The sequence below is a fragment of the Poecilia reticulata genome, chromosome 5, assembly GCF_904066995.2.
Source record: "Poecilia reticulata chromosome 5, P_reticulata-male-v2, whole genome shotgun sequence".
In the NCBI taxonomy this organism is placed as follows: Eukaryota; Metazoa; Chordata; class Actinopteri; order Cyprinodontiformes; family Poeciliidae; genus Poecilia; species Poecilia reticulata.
In genome coordinates, this window is record NC_088834.1 from 4,235,860 (window position 1) to 4,250,693 (window position 14,834).

Consider the following 14,834-nt stretch of genomic DNA (forward strand, 5'->3'; position numbering starts at 1 on the left):
GCTTGACAACATTTAGGAGAAGCAGGACTGAATACAAATCTGGACGTTTTTATAATGTTGCATCCATAATGAAGAAGGGAAGATAGTAATCGGTCAGCATCTGTTACTGGAGCACCTTTCACTTGTTTGTATTCCATTTTTAAAATCCTTCTGGAACAGATTACAGCAGCATGAAACAGCAGAAGTTTTATCAGCACACAGAATTTGAATGTGAGAGAAAGTCAAAAACATCCGAGTGATGATTAACTGTGGTTCCTTCATTATCTCCACCTGTTATGAAACCACAGCGACCACTGGGACGGAAACATGTGGCCTCCCACAAACACAGTTCAGCTGATGGTTTTGTACTCCATGTTCATCTGAGATGTTTTTGCTTTTGAAGAGAACTGAAAAAAACACACAAGCCTTAAAAAAAGGTGGATTTTTACTTTGAAATTCAATACGTTGCATATTTTTGAATTTTAACATCCTCATCCTCTGATGTATGACAATCAATGTTTTTTTTGTACTTCATTTGCTTTTTTATTATTTTCCAGCATCTGGTCATTTTCAGAGCAGTAACTTAACTCTGATCTAAAACATTTAGAAATAAAAAAGATCCTGAATTCAGACGATGTATCAGAGTTGTGTACAAACATTAGACAACTAAACCAAATTATATTTAAATATGTTTTCCCCCCATTAATATTAATATTAGGCATCACTACTCTTACATAAAATTTTGGGATACTATACCTACTGGAAATAACTTCACTAAATGAAGGACAAATATGTTTTAACCAAAAATACGTAAGAGAGACCCGAAGTCTGTGAATGTGAGAGTTCATGTTTGTACATATGCTTTTTGTGTTTTCTGTTTGCTCGGCCTATTGGGACATTTGAATATACAGTAAATACCATACAATGTCACTGGCAGTATTTATCCTGTTCTAAGATATATAACAGAAATGCTGACCTTAAGCATTGGTTTCAAAGCTTTTATTATTGAAAAATCTTGATTTGGATAAGGATTTCTACTGCATAAATTAGTAATTTTATACATTTTATATATATGTATGTTAATTCTTTTGTCTTGGTCTTTAAAATATCAGAATTTTGTAAATGTTTTTTTTTTTTTGTCTGACATTGTTTCATTTAATTTGATGCCACTCCTTAGTTGTGTTGTCTTGGTTCTTGAATCAGTTGTTTCAGATGATGCTAATTGCTACTCTTTAGTACATTGCAGAATTCATGTGTTTTTAAAAAAATGTTTTGATATAATCATGCTTTGTCTACTGATGACATAACAGGAGGAAAGCCATCATGGCCAAACCACTGAAAAATGAATCGGAATCACAAATATATCTTCAAATGCATTTATTGCTGTCTTCTCATTTGAGAGATTCAAATTATAATAAACAGAACAAAACGTCACCAGTGTTGTATAAAAATAAATTAAGACATCAAATAACATGAACAGAAAACAGTTATCCCTTTAAATAGGGAACAGAGCCATAAAAAGGACCATATAAAATTATATGGTTATGAAATGATGATGTATATCTCAAATAAGTTACCTTTAAATAGACATACACAGAGTAGGACAACATATTGCAAATGGTTTTAAATACACAGTCCTGCTACAAAGAATATGGATGGAAAATAAATATTTCTGGAGGAAATTAACCATGCCAAAAAGTATCATTTCTTGCTAGGTAGCAGAGAGGAAAACAACATGGAAAAAAATTAAAAGAAGGATTACTCATAAAGGTTGCAAAATTAAAGTCTATGACAAAATATTTTATAACTCCAGCTAGTTTGTTAAATTTCATACATATAACTTTATGATTGACAAACTGAAGACAAAAATCCATGTAGTTTCCATTTAAAATACCTAACATATGCTTTCTTCCTCACTACATCTGCTTCACCCTCTGCTGCAACAACTCCAGCTGACAGGCCACCTCACTGGGCAGGTCATCGTTCACCTGTGTGGTGAAATACTTCCTGACTTCCTCCACTTCCTTCTGCCAGAACTCATGTTCCAAGGAGAACAGCTCACTGAGGTTCACCTTTCCCTCTAGGCCCTGGAGGTTCAGGGAGTTGTTGCAGGGCAGGTAGCCCACCGCGGAAGGCATGGCGCCGGTATTACCGTCCACTCGCCTGAACATCCAGTCCAAAACGCGGATGTTGTCTCCAAAGCCAGGCCAGAGGAAGCCAGCTTTGGGGCTCTTTCGAAACCAGTTGACATGGAAGATCTTGGGCAGCTTGGCACCGGGACGGTCGGCCATGCTCAGCCAGTGAGAGAGGTATTGGCCGAAGTTGTAGCCGAAGAAGGGTCGCATGGCAAAGGGGTCATGCATGATTTCCTTGCCTAGATAAAGAAAAAATGAGAGAGGCTGTGAGTGAGTGTGGCTTTACTTCACTTCTGTGGGGTTGCAGATTGTAAAATACCCAAAAGACCAAAGGAGATCTTCATGGTATCACTGACCTTTGTGTTCAGCTGCTGCAGTGGCCTCTGACCTCATTGCTGCACCAACAAATACCCCGTGTTGCCAGTTGAAGGCTTCATATACTAGAGGAACACCTGAAGAGAATCAGTTATATTAGCATCTTTGTTAATCTTTTCTTGCTTTTTGTTCCCATTTTACATCTTTACTCCTCTCTCTTGATTCAATGTTTGCTCACCTTCTGGCCTCCTGCCTCCAAAGATGATGGCCTCAATGGGGACTCCTTCTGGTGATTCCCACTGTGGGTCAATAATGGGACACTGACTTGCTGGGGTGCAAAAGCGAGAGTTGGGGTGAGCGCAGGGTTCCCCTATAGAGAAACAGACAAGACAGTTTATTTTTTGGCTTTAGACAGAATGCACAGTTTGTATTTTATTAGATATCTAAGTAATGTATTAAATCTGTTCTGGTCTTATTTTAAGCCTGTGGGTTTCTTACCGTCTTCTGAACTCCAGGGCTTGTTCTTCCATGATGTGAGCGTTACTCCCTCAGGCAGTTCCTGCTCCATTCCCTCCCAGTATATGCCACCATCACTGGTTTCTGCCACATTTGTGAAGATGGTGTTCTTAACAATGGTTGCCATGGCGTTGGGGTTGGTTTTAGCTGATGTACCAGGTGCAACACCAAAAAATCCATTCTCAGGGTTGATTGCGCGCAAGTTGCCTAAGAACAGGAATGACATCTGTTAGTTTTGATAGTTGCTCCTGTTATTTCAGTTTTCCACAGCTGATGGCCAGTGAAAGATTTCCTACCTTGGTTGTCAAACTTCATCCAGGCGATGTCGTCTCCTACACACTCAACCTTCCAGCCAGGCAGTGTTGGGCAGAGCATGGCCAGGTTGGTTTTACCACAGGCACTAGGGAAGGCTGCTGCCATGTACTTCTTCTCTCCAGCAGGATTGGTGATGCCTAAGATCTAAACAGGAGAAACATTTAGTCATCTTCAGAATTGAAAAAGCTGTTGGAAATGGCTTCAATCCTTTTTTGTGCCTGTTGCTTACCAGCATATGCTCAGCAAGCCAGCCCTCTTCCTTGGCAATGCGCGAGGCAATGCGGAGAGCGAAGCACTTCTTTCCCAAGAGGGAGTTTCCGCCGTAACCGCTGCCAAATGAGATGATTTGTCTGCGTTCTGGGATGTGGGCGACGAGGGTCTGCTCAGGGTTGCAGGGCCAGTTATTTACCAGGGGCTCTGAAAGGAAAATCAGAGAATTTTTTAAATATGTGAATTATTTTGGTTTGCAGGAACATTTGGAAAATGAGAATGTAGTATATTAAAATATGTTCGGTAAACTTTTTGTGGCATACTTTTAAGTGGGAGAGGGCAGCCGACGGAGTGCAAACAGCGGACAAACTCGCCGTTTCCCAGTTCGTTGAGCACAGTTTTCCCCATTCGGGTCATCACCCTCATGCTGGCCACCACGTAGGGGGAATCAGTCAGCTCGACGCCAATCTTGGAGAGGGGAGAACCGACGGGGCCCATGCTGAAGGGAACCACATACATGGTGCGACCTGAAGACAGAAAGGTAATGGGTTTGCTTACAATTGTCTTTTCTTTCATTTACTTTCATCAACAGATTCAAAATGGACATTGATTACTGTAGTACCTTTCATGCAGCCGGGGAACCGTTGAGCCATGGCTTTGTCAAACTCCTCCGGGGACATCCAACGCCCCAGTTGGCTGGTTCCACCTCCCAGTGGCGTGGGCACCGTTTCCCTCTGCTCCCGAGTCACGATTACCGTCTTGCTCTCGACTCTAGCCACATCCCCTGGGTCTGTTCTAGCCAACCAGCTGTAAAATTAGAAATATAAGGAATAAGAAAGACAAATTCACAGCAAATCATGTCTTTGTTCTTCTGTCTTGTTTTAGAAAATTAAAAAAAACTACAAGTTTTACAGATGTTAAGCTTCTTGCAAGTCATTCTCATCTATCACATTTTTCAGCTGCTGGTAAAAACTTCTAGTTAGCCAAACTAACTGGAGTTTTTGATTTGTCAGATTGCACAATATTTTCTAGGTAAGTTGTCAATCGAAACAACTGCTGATGACTGAATGATGCAAACTGTCATCAACAACAACATAACTGGACATTTTACTGATTCCACTGATGCTTTGCTGCAAAAACAACTCTAGCTATAGTGATAGGTAGACAAAAGAAATCTCAGACTAAAACTGTTAAGTTTCTATTTCTTTGCAGCACTTTGCAACAAATTAGAAAAACCCTTCAAAGAGAAATCCTTCACATGAAGGAATTCATCCCCACTTAAATGCTTCAGATCAACCTACCAGTTCTCATATTTGGTGAGCTTCTTGATCATCCCTTGTTCCTCCAGCTGAGTTAGGATGGCTCGGTTTTCCTGATCCGAGCCATCGCAGATGTGAAGGGACTCTGGTTGGCACAGGGTAACATTGGTCTCCACAAACTCTCTGACCGCTGGGCTGAGGGCACTGAGCTCGCCCTGCAGGACCCTGAGTCCGCTCTGGTTCTGTGACTGGATCTGAGGAGGCATGGTGAAAGAGACCGGAGAAACGGCAAGTCGATAGACTGCGAGAGAAAAGATGAGAGGATGTCTGGAGTGAAGGGTGGGGAGAAAGTAGTGGAAAGTAAAATAAGAAGAAGGTTGGGAGAAAGTTTGCGAATGGGAAAAAGATAAAACCATGAAGAGAAAAAGAGGTACAGAAGATAAAAGTTAGCTTTTTACACAGAAAACGTCACAATTGTTCAGATTCTGGTTCATCTCTGATGGCATTCAGTAGCATCTCATTTTATGTAATCTTTCCATGCAAAAACAGAGTTTTCAAGTTACCTTCAACAATTTGTTGGGAGCAAGAAGTTGTTAGCTTGGCCTCATCGGCTGAAGCTTCCCGGTGACGGCTGTTCTCAGCTGAGTTTAGGACTGTTGGTCCGCTGTGTCTGCTCTGGAGAAGGTTTGCTCCTTTTATACCCTGGGATTTCCCTCCGACAGGGAGAGGGGTGTGCCAGGAGGTGTGTGCATAGCCTCGTAGTGCTGAAATGACAGTGTTACATGCCACTGAATAATTATTAACTAACCACAGGACGTCATGTCATCTTCACAGAACCGGTTTCCCCCGGTGTCGGATGAATGATGATAAAGGGTTCAAATCTCAGACTGAGGAGACGTCAGCTTTTTGCTAATTAAAGCAATAATAATCTGTCATGTCTTTAATTAATTGAGAGATGAGCTTGTTTTAATAATACATATATTGGGAACTTGGTATTAGGTGCGTAGCAAAATTTCTGTTTTATATCTAAAATTCCTTAAGAAAATCTTTTCTGTGTGATTCAAACATTTTTTCTGCTAATTATTCTTTCTGTAGAAGGTAGTTTGACCTGAGATATTTAACATTGAATAACTTCCTTCATACTTGGTGCTGCAGCGAAAGATTTTGAACTTTGACACAGTAAGTGATGCAAGTTCAGGGTTCGCTGTCGTGAGTCTGCAGTGTGACGTTAAGAACATTTTGGCCTGGCCTCTTTTGTATTGGCTGACATCTGGGGGCTTGTTGAGTTAAAGGTTCAGTCAGGGGTTGGTGTGTGCATGCATGCGCTGCACAGGAACTGAAGATAAACAGGGATATAGTCGTTTTAACAAAGGAGATATTTGTATTTGATTAACGCCACCTTTAAGTTTGACATGGTCCTGCTGTAAAAGATACAGTACAGGGGAATGAAGACTGCAGAAACCTGACTTGTTGCTACATCAGGGTTTGGGTCAAATGCTGCCAACAGTGAGCTGGTTGAGCTTTTATTACTGCCCAGCCATTTTCTTCTAATCTTTCAAAATATGTCGCCTTTACTGACGGCAACTACTAATCTAAAAATGTTGTCCAAGATTCCTGGCTGCTGTATTCATTCCAGAAAGCCTTCAGAGTTTTCATACTGTTTGGTGTTGTTATCCTGAGAGAAACTCACAGTTTAACATGCAAACTGGCCTGTGGAATCTGAGAACAAGCTCTGGGATTAACAAAATGGCTCTAAATACTGAGTTACTTTGCCATGAGCTTTTTGTGACGTCTACAGCTAGGAAGTATGTCAACTTAAACTTGCAAACAGTGAATCTGGTATTGGAATAAGAGACTTCCAAGTTGTTTGGAAATGGCCTCTTGACCTTTCTTGTGTGGGCAAAAACAGTTGCTTCTCTTTTGTTTTTCCATTTAACCTCAACACTAAGACACCTGACGACTGAGAGCAAAAACTAACTAAATCTCTACTTTCATGTAGACACTTAACTTTGCTGATGAATTGTGCAATACATTTGCCATTTTCTTCAGGCAGTTAAGTTATTGCCAAAAATCCACAGTGGCAGAAACAATATTCAGTATAACCTCACAGGTTTCTAAAACTGATTACTGGGCAAAAAAGGTGAATGGATGGAAAAAGAAAATGTGTCATAGAGGCACTTATGATTTCACAACACATTCTTTGAAGCTGTTTTATGAACAGCACTTCAGCTGGGCGGTAACTTCCTGGCAGATTATAAAACTAGGACAGCCTGCACATTTCAATCTTACCTTTTCTTTTTTATGTTTAGCTCTACTCCATAACTCCATATGCTTGATGCTAATTAAAGTCTACTGCATTTAAAGTTTTTATACAATGATGATAGTAAATTTTGAGCTGACAATGACTTAAATTGTTCCATTTTTTTCACCAGTGTGACAGAACTATCATGGAAGTTAATTAATTTAACACTCACTTTGGTTTATTTCACAAAGTGGATGGAATAAAAGGCAACTTTCAGATTCCTCCCAGCTAATGTCTTGAGACTTGGTGTTTACTCTCTGACTGAAGTTAGTGGATACTCTGAATAAATGAAGAGTTATTTAAAGCTTTGCTTGATTTAGCCCTTCTGGTTATTCAGGTTTGCATTCACTTGTTTTCTCACAGCAGGTTTTAGCTGATTCAATCTGACAATGATCATAATTCTCTGTTTGTTTAGGATTATATTTATTTAAACATTTATTTTTTTCCAATAATCTGTGATCAAATTGCAATGGACCTCTAATGTATGAATGCATGCGATTTCCTGCCATAGATAGATACACTTTATTTTCAAAAGAACACATAACACTGGAACTGATAAACTAAATAAACAAAACAACCAAAAATAAAATGGATTCTCAGTCTCAATGAACAAAAAACATACTTTAATAAAAACTAAACAACAAAAAGCCAAAGTGGAAATAAATACTGCATTCAACCAAAAGAGTGCAGATAATAAAGTCTGTATACTTTATTGGCCTTCAGTAATCACTAGATTTAAATAGAGGAGACGGGCACATCCCACTACCTAATGCCCCTATTTTCCCCTTACGATAATCTTAGATCGTTGGCCGATCTAAGATCTAACAATCTTAGATCTATGTGGAAACAACATTAATGTTTATTCAACGTTTTGTCCAGATCTAAGATTGTCGCTGGTGATTTCGTAACCGATCATCCTGTAGTGTGATTTAGATCGTCGTGGCCGCTCTGATCTAAATCGGGTTTTCCCCGAATGGGAGCTTAACGCTGAATGTGACAGGTAGCCAATCAGAAAGCGCGGATTCCTCTCCGCGCTTTCTGAGGGGAAATGACGGAGGGGAATCCCAAACAGCTGTCACGGCGCAACCCAAAATCCAGCGGACATTGGAGATGATCAGTTTCCCAAGAGGAACTGGCTCCAACCAGGTTGCTCGGTTGTGTACGAGTTGACTGGAGGTTCCATGAGGAGTTTGGTTTATTTAGAGCAAGAGACATCAATACAGCATTGCTGACTGAACAGCTTTCGTAGCAAAAGATAATGCTATTTTGTAAGATATGTGCCTGTGGGTGAGCAAAAAGCAAAACAAATGATAAAATGGATGTTATCTCTTAATGTAAAATTGCATTAGTCTTCATTTAGGGTTTTTTTTTGTCTGTGATTTATGTTTAAGTAGGATGAGGGAAAAATTTGATAAAGTTTAACAAAACAACAAGTTCTTAGTCATTCATTCAATGATCTGTTCATCCACACAAAATAAAAATCAAAAGATTTTATGTATTTTTCTCCTGCAGCATAAAATCATATTGCTTTGCAGTTCTAAAGAACTAAGTTGAATCTAAACTCCTAGACTTCGGGTTAGTCACATAAATATAGAGGAAGAAAGTAATTTTGCCCTGAATTTAAGTATTCTACAAAATGTCTTACGTAGCAGTTGTTTGATTAAGGGAAACAGTTTGCCCAGCTTCACAAGTGAAAGGAGGAGGTCAGCCAAGAGGAAGGTTTGTTTTTAGTTCAGACGATCAAAAACATTTTTTTTAAAAAAAACAAACACACATCCTAACTGTTGGATTAAAATAGCCCAGTGTGTGGACACTTTGGCACAGTAATGTGTGGCACAAATCTGATGAGACAGACAAACTTCATCAAACATCAAAGTAAGTTGGTAATGGGGTCATAATTCAGTCTGCATTATTTTAGCTCTGGACTGGGATCCTCTTCTCTCTGCCCCTCTTCCTGTGGACTGAGGACCATTAGTGCTGAAAAAAACCTTTTAAAAAACACATTTGCTTTGGATTCGCTTCTTTAAGGGGACTATTATGTAAAATAAATATTTTGTTATGATGATATTCCTGAATAATTTTACTTTATATATTATTTTCCAGCTGCTCATTTGCATGTTTCATAAAAAGATCTGTAGACTGCTGCTGGTATTTATTGGCTATATTTACTTCTAAATCTATCTCGTATAAAAGTTGGTTTCAAAAATAAAGAAAAAGCAAAAAGTACTTGTTTAGTGACAAGACTTATCAAGTATTTTCCACCTCTAACTGGTTCGTACTTGTTGCCTTCACAGCATTGGTTCCTTTGATTAGGTCATGAGACGCATTTCACTACTGCTTTCACTTTCAAAGATAAAAGGATAACCACGTCACCATTTTTTCCCCTAGTGGTAGAAAAACATCTTTTCCTGTTTCAACCAGTGAAACGCCAGGCCTTGACATCTCCATCAGATGCATCCTGTCTGCAGACTTAGTCTAATTCCCAAATCCCATTTCAGCCCTTCCTCATTTGGAAGCAGGCTTCCAAAGTATTCACCAGTTTCTACTCACTTTCTGTATTGTGATGTCACCATTTCAGTCCAACCTCTTTCCATTTTGTATCTTATATACTTCAACTACTTCATATAACTTTTTAAAGCTATTTTATATAGACAGATAAATAGATTAAAAAATCCAAGGGATGGACTGTTTCGGCACCGCTAGTCGATTTAGAGTATGTAACTTTTCTAAAAAATTTTATTTACATAAAAGATCGACCTACTACAAGCTACTATTGCAGTCTGAAGAAATGCACCCAACCAAAAACAACCAATCAGGGCCAGGAGGAGGTTCTTAGTGCTTCCAATCAACCTTGTGTACCCACTGCTAAATGTGCTAATGGTGTAGAAACAAGTTACTGGTACAGGAAAACTGTTTATTCGCCGTCATCTGTGGCTATGCTAACTAGCTTCAGCATTCACTAAAGTCTTTGCTAGCTGCAGCAGAGCAATGAGGGATGAGGGAGGAAGAATGAGCTGCGCCACATGAGATTGTGATTGACAGCACTAACTTTTTTTTTTTTTTTTTTTACAAATAAGTGAAGAAGTGACTTACAAAAGTTACATAGTGCAGCTTTAATGATAAAACTACAAAATCAGAAACATGGTGTTGGGCTGGACCAGGTCCTCCATGCTCCATGTCACATGCTTGTCTTCCTGCTCTGCTTAAATATCACTTTAATACTTCTTAAGTTCTTTGGTTAAATCACAAGGAGTCCACTGGTTTTTAAAATAAAATAGCTTTTCATTAGGTCGTAATGCTGTGTGGCCCAGTGCTAGTGCAGCCACGTCCCAGCACTGGTGCGCTTCCCAGTGGTTTAGGACCCATTCATTGTTATATCATCATACAATTTGATGTGCTCTGCTATAAGATGAGACTGAGACTCGACAGGTTTTAAGTGCATTACAAGTGTTTATCACATCATCATGTTTGGAGAACCTTTGGTGTTTTTTGTGTGCGTTACCAGAGTGACGGCAGCAAAGAGGAAAAACAGATAAGTGTAGCAGACATCAGTCTGAACGGCTGTGTGTGAATCGCTGACACAAACAGCAGCTGCTGAAGAGGAGGGTAAAGTACCAAGAGCAGTGACGTAAATCTGCACATCTGATAACATGGAGAGACCCACTTTTATTAGGACATACATGTTTGTGAATTTATTTTGTAATTCGGACAATTTTGACAGTTTATATAGTCATTTACAGAATGTGTGACAAAAAATGTTAAAGTCCTGTTTACAAAATTTAGTTTAAACTGTATTCTGCAGATGTTTTCCAGGCGTTCTGTAACTTTACTTTAGATTTCAGTTCAGTGTCGTCTTTTAGAATAAATCCTGTAAAATCCTTATATACTGCTCAAAAAAATAAAGGGAACACTTAAACAACACAATATAACTCCAAGTAAATCAAACTTCTTTGAAATCAAACTGTCCACTTTGGAAGCAACACTGATTGACCCGACGAGGGTCCCCGTTGTCAATCAGTGTTGCTTCCTAAGTGGACAGTTTGATTTCACAGAAGTTTGATTTACTTGGAGTTATATTGTGTTGTTTAAGTGTTCCCTTTATTTTTTTGAGCAGTATATTTACTGCCATCACAAACAAAATGGCATTTTCACAAAACTAAACAAAATTCAGTAGGCATGAATAGTAAAGTTTTACCAGAAAAAAAAGCTAATTATAAAAAAACTAATAAATTTATAATGCATTTTAACTGTCTAAGGCTCGCACTGATCATGGGAAAAATTCCTCCAGTTTGCTGCTCCATCAAATGGGAATCAACTGCAGAAAGGCTTAAATAAGGAACATGAACATAAATATTTTGACTAATATCAAGTTGTATTTTACTCCTAATTTTACTTCTATGGATGTGCTTGTTTATTTTTCTTCTTTTGTTGCCCATATTTGTATTTTAATTGTTTAGATAGCTGTGGTTTTCTGATTTGTAATTGTTGGTGTGCTGCTGCCGTTCTTGGTCAGGATTCTCTAGAAAAAGAGATTTAGCTGGTTAAATAAAGGTTGCAAACAATTAGACGCAATTAAATGAATAATGATAACTGTAATACACCAGTGACCTAAAGAGATTGATTATTCACTGAGAGGTTGACGGTGACATCCAGTGTACACAATGAGCTATTGCACAACTCAGAAACACTAAAATGTTTTATTTTTATGGAATGAGGTAAAAATGTTTGTGGCTGAAATTAATACAGCCATTTAGCACATAAAAAAGAAAACAAGGGGTTAAGAGAATTACTCATGTTATTGATTTGATGAAACTGAAGTGTTAAAGCTTGAATCTGCAGAGTCCCAGGAGATGATGCGGACATATTTACTTTGAAATCCCAATAAAATAAACACAAAATTGAACCGGGATATAGAAATATAATACATTGTTTTATTCCTTCAATCCAAATTGTATTTGCTGAAGTTGAAGTCGCACAAAATGTTAAACCTTTTCTTCAAAAAAGAGACCAAATGAATGGGGAGGGCAAGAAAAAATCCAGATCTCAGTCCAGCCGATTGTTCATATGAATAAATCATAAAAGTGCATGGAAAGGATCCTACCTGCAGAACTGATCTGTCAGATGTTTTATGATAATACTGGAATCTGACTGACAAAGAATATTACCTTTTATAGATGGACAGATCTAAAGCTTTCTGAAACCCAGAGGAGCTGCAACAAGGTCCTGATTGGGACATCTTATTGTCTCATTATTCTTTCTTGCTGTTAAAAGCGATCATTCCTTCGTGAGCTTGATTTAAATAAAATAAGTAGCTTTATTTTTTAACAAAACCAGGATAACCAGCTGTCATATTAGTGACTGAATAGCCACCAATATTCAAGATTCTATATTTTTTACTTGTAATAATTTAAAAACATTAACCTTGATTTAGCAAGATACTTCTGAAAATCATAAAGTTTACATGCTAATGCAAAAGAGTTTCCCTACTGAATGGATTTAATCCTGCTAAATGATATTGCCTGATTCTGTAGTTGATCAGAAATTGGACAGAAAAAACCTGGGCGTGCAAAGTCAGTCTTTGAATAGAAACGTATATTTAGGTAGAAATGAAACGCGTATTAACTGAACAAATCATTTTAACACTTGAAACATGCACTAATAAAAAATAAGTGATGAAATAAGCAGAAAAAAAATAGTTTTTCTCAAATGTCAGGTTAACAGATTAAACAAAGAAGACTTTATTAGTAATGCAATTTGTTTTTTTTTTTTACATGTAATGAAATAAGTTTTTAATAGGAAGACCAAAAATCCATAGATATTTCTTAAATTGTTTTTAAGCTATAGCAAGAAGAATCAACAGAGGTGCAAGTAACACTTCTAATAGATGTGTTTCCTCATAACTGTTGTTTTAATTATTTCATCAATATAATTTATCTAAGTCTTCCAGTATATCCCTGGGCGGCCCATATTGTAAGGGCTTAAAGACGGGTTGTTTACTTCGACGGCAATAAGATGGTACGAATCGTGGAGCAATATTCCTTTGAAAACCAGAGGTATGGCGACTCCAATTGTAGAGATCAAGCGGATGTAAAAAAGTTATCAGGGATGAATGAGTTGGGCCTCTGAGAGGAGGATGTTTCACTGTCGTACCATTCAGAGCCAGCACTTTCAGAGTCGGACGTTTCAGAATCAGAGCTTTGAGGCGAAGGTAACTGTTTGATGCAGAGCAGAGTCACAGTTTGGGTTTGCAGAGTTAAAATGAGCACATAGACAAAGTAAAGGTTTCTTACATACAAACGTTTTATAAAGAGCAAAATACTTGTCTTTGTTTTATTTTTTCTACCTGATTCCATGACAGTTGTTGAGCCAGATTCACACTACAGTGTTGACATATGAAGACTTGTCTGTCTAGATCTCTATAAAGGGTAACGTCCTGAAACACCAGACTACCAAGGATTTTTTTTGTCTAAAACTTGCTTAGTCTGAGAATATGAACATGGAGATATTACATAAAAAGTCACATTTATTTAGTTAAAATGAAATTACTAAGATTACTGGTTTTAACCAATACTGAAGCTCAAATTGTCAGCAGGTGTCAAATGATAAAACATTTCCTCTTTATTGGGCTCTTGGGTGTTACCTGTTCATTACGCTACTTTTGCTGCTTGAGTTTTCCTTCCATCATCGTCTGCTGGTTTGGATCTCTTCTGAGCTCCTGTTGGTGTGAATTAAATGAAAGGAGACCAAAAGGTGTGATTAAAAAGTGAAGACATTTATTCAAATCGATTGAACAGTAAAATCTCAGTTTGATCCCTGCACTGTTTTTTGTCAGAGTAAGTAGCCTTCTTACTTTCTTACTGCAGATTTGTCCGTCTTCAGCTCCACCTCCACAGGATAATGATCACTGATGCTAAGAGCCTAGGAAACCAAAAGAGAACAGTGTCCTGATCTTTAACATCTTCAACTCATTTCTCTCAGATAAGAGGACATTTACAGTTGTGCACATGAAATTTACTTCTTCAGTATCCAGCCCGAACTCTGTTTGGAAGTTGAAAGGTTTGGCTGAGTTGGGGACGATGGTTTTCTGCATTTTCTTTGTGTACACCACAATCCTGTTGGAACAAGAAGCATCATAGTGTTTTGTCAGAGTGTGGTTCTTAAAACATCCAATTACTTAGTCTTTTTATACCAGAAAAAATCCCAATAAAACAAAATGCAGTTAAGTGTTTGTAGCATGACAAACTGGGTGAAATGTTTAAGGGGTGTAAATTCTTTTTTTTTCAAGGCATTATAAAACAACTTTTACGTTTTCAAGCAGTTTCACATTACTGAAGCAAAGTCCAAACTGGATAAAGCTACACAATTAACATGTATTAAAAATGCATGACTTCTAGAACAGACGGGAAACAAAATACAAATGTTGCAATGATCCTGTCGTGGTCATCTATGATCTGTTCAACTGAGTTAAAATGATCTTTTAGGAATGCAAAGAGAGCTTTGTAAGGATGAGATGAAAGACCTGTGAATGGCCTTTTCCATTTATTAAATTTGACTATACGTCTTTATAGTATTATAGCCATAAAGATTCACAGAATGTGTTAACGCCTCACCTGTCATAGGCGTGCTCGTTAGAGTGAGTTGTTGTGTCAACCGTGTCGTCAATCAGCCAATAGAAAGGAGGAGAGGAGATGCGTATCCTTTTCTTCTTCTTCTTTGAAAGATATGAACCAGCTGCATTGAAGTCTCCCAGAACCATAATGTTCTGAAAACATTTTGGGAAAAGCCATTAATTATCACACCGTG

At 38.1% G+C, this 14,834-nt stretch overlaps 2 protein-coding genes across 3 annotated transcripts in view; both read right to left on the reverse strand.

Annotated features, from left to right (window-relative positions):
- Positions 1-1,341: 1,341 nt before the first annotated feature.
- pck1 (phosphoenolpyruvate carboxykinase 1 (soluble)) lies at positions 1,342-5,398 on the reverse strand. Its single transcript, XM_008408894.3, has 10 exons — positions 5,293-5,398; positions 4,772-5,056; positions 4,093-4,277; positions 3,794-3,997; positions 3,490-3,677; positions 3,242-3,404; positions 2,928-3,152; positions 2,668-2,799; positions 2,471-2,566; positions 1,342-2,353 (listed from the first exon to the last, which is right to left on the reverse strand). Exons 2-10 carry the CDS (start codon positions 4,993-4,995, stop codon positions 1,896-1,898), a joined length of 1,875 nt encoding a protein of 624 aa, XP_008407116.2. The 5' UTR covers positions 4,996-5,056; positions 5,293-5,398; the 3' UTR covers positions 1,342-1,895.
- The window catches only part of LOC103464656 (deoxyribonuclease-1-like), a 12,559-nt gene continuing 3,081 nt past the window's right edge, over positions 5,357-14,834 (reverse strand). Inside the window, exons 7-11 of one of the 2 annotated variants that reach the window (XM_081606845.1) lie at positions 14,642-14,793; positions 14,047-14,143; positions 13,882-13,949; positions 13,672-13,746; positions 5,357-5,493 (exon numbers count right to left, since the gene is read on the reverse strand). In XM_081606845.1, the coding sequence (XP_081462971.1) occupies positions 13,713-13,746; positions 13,882-13,949; positions 14,047-14,143; positions 14,642-14,793 (351 nt within the window). In that variant the 3' untranslated portion in view covers positions 5,357-5,493; positions 13,672-13,712. Of the gene's footprint in view, positions 5,494-11,184; positions 13,244-13,671; positions 13,747-13,881; positions 13,950-14,046; positions 14,144-14,641; positions 14,794-14,834 lie in introns of those variants that run through there. The other variant, XM_081606844.1, reaches the window with a different exon arrangement.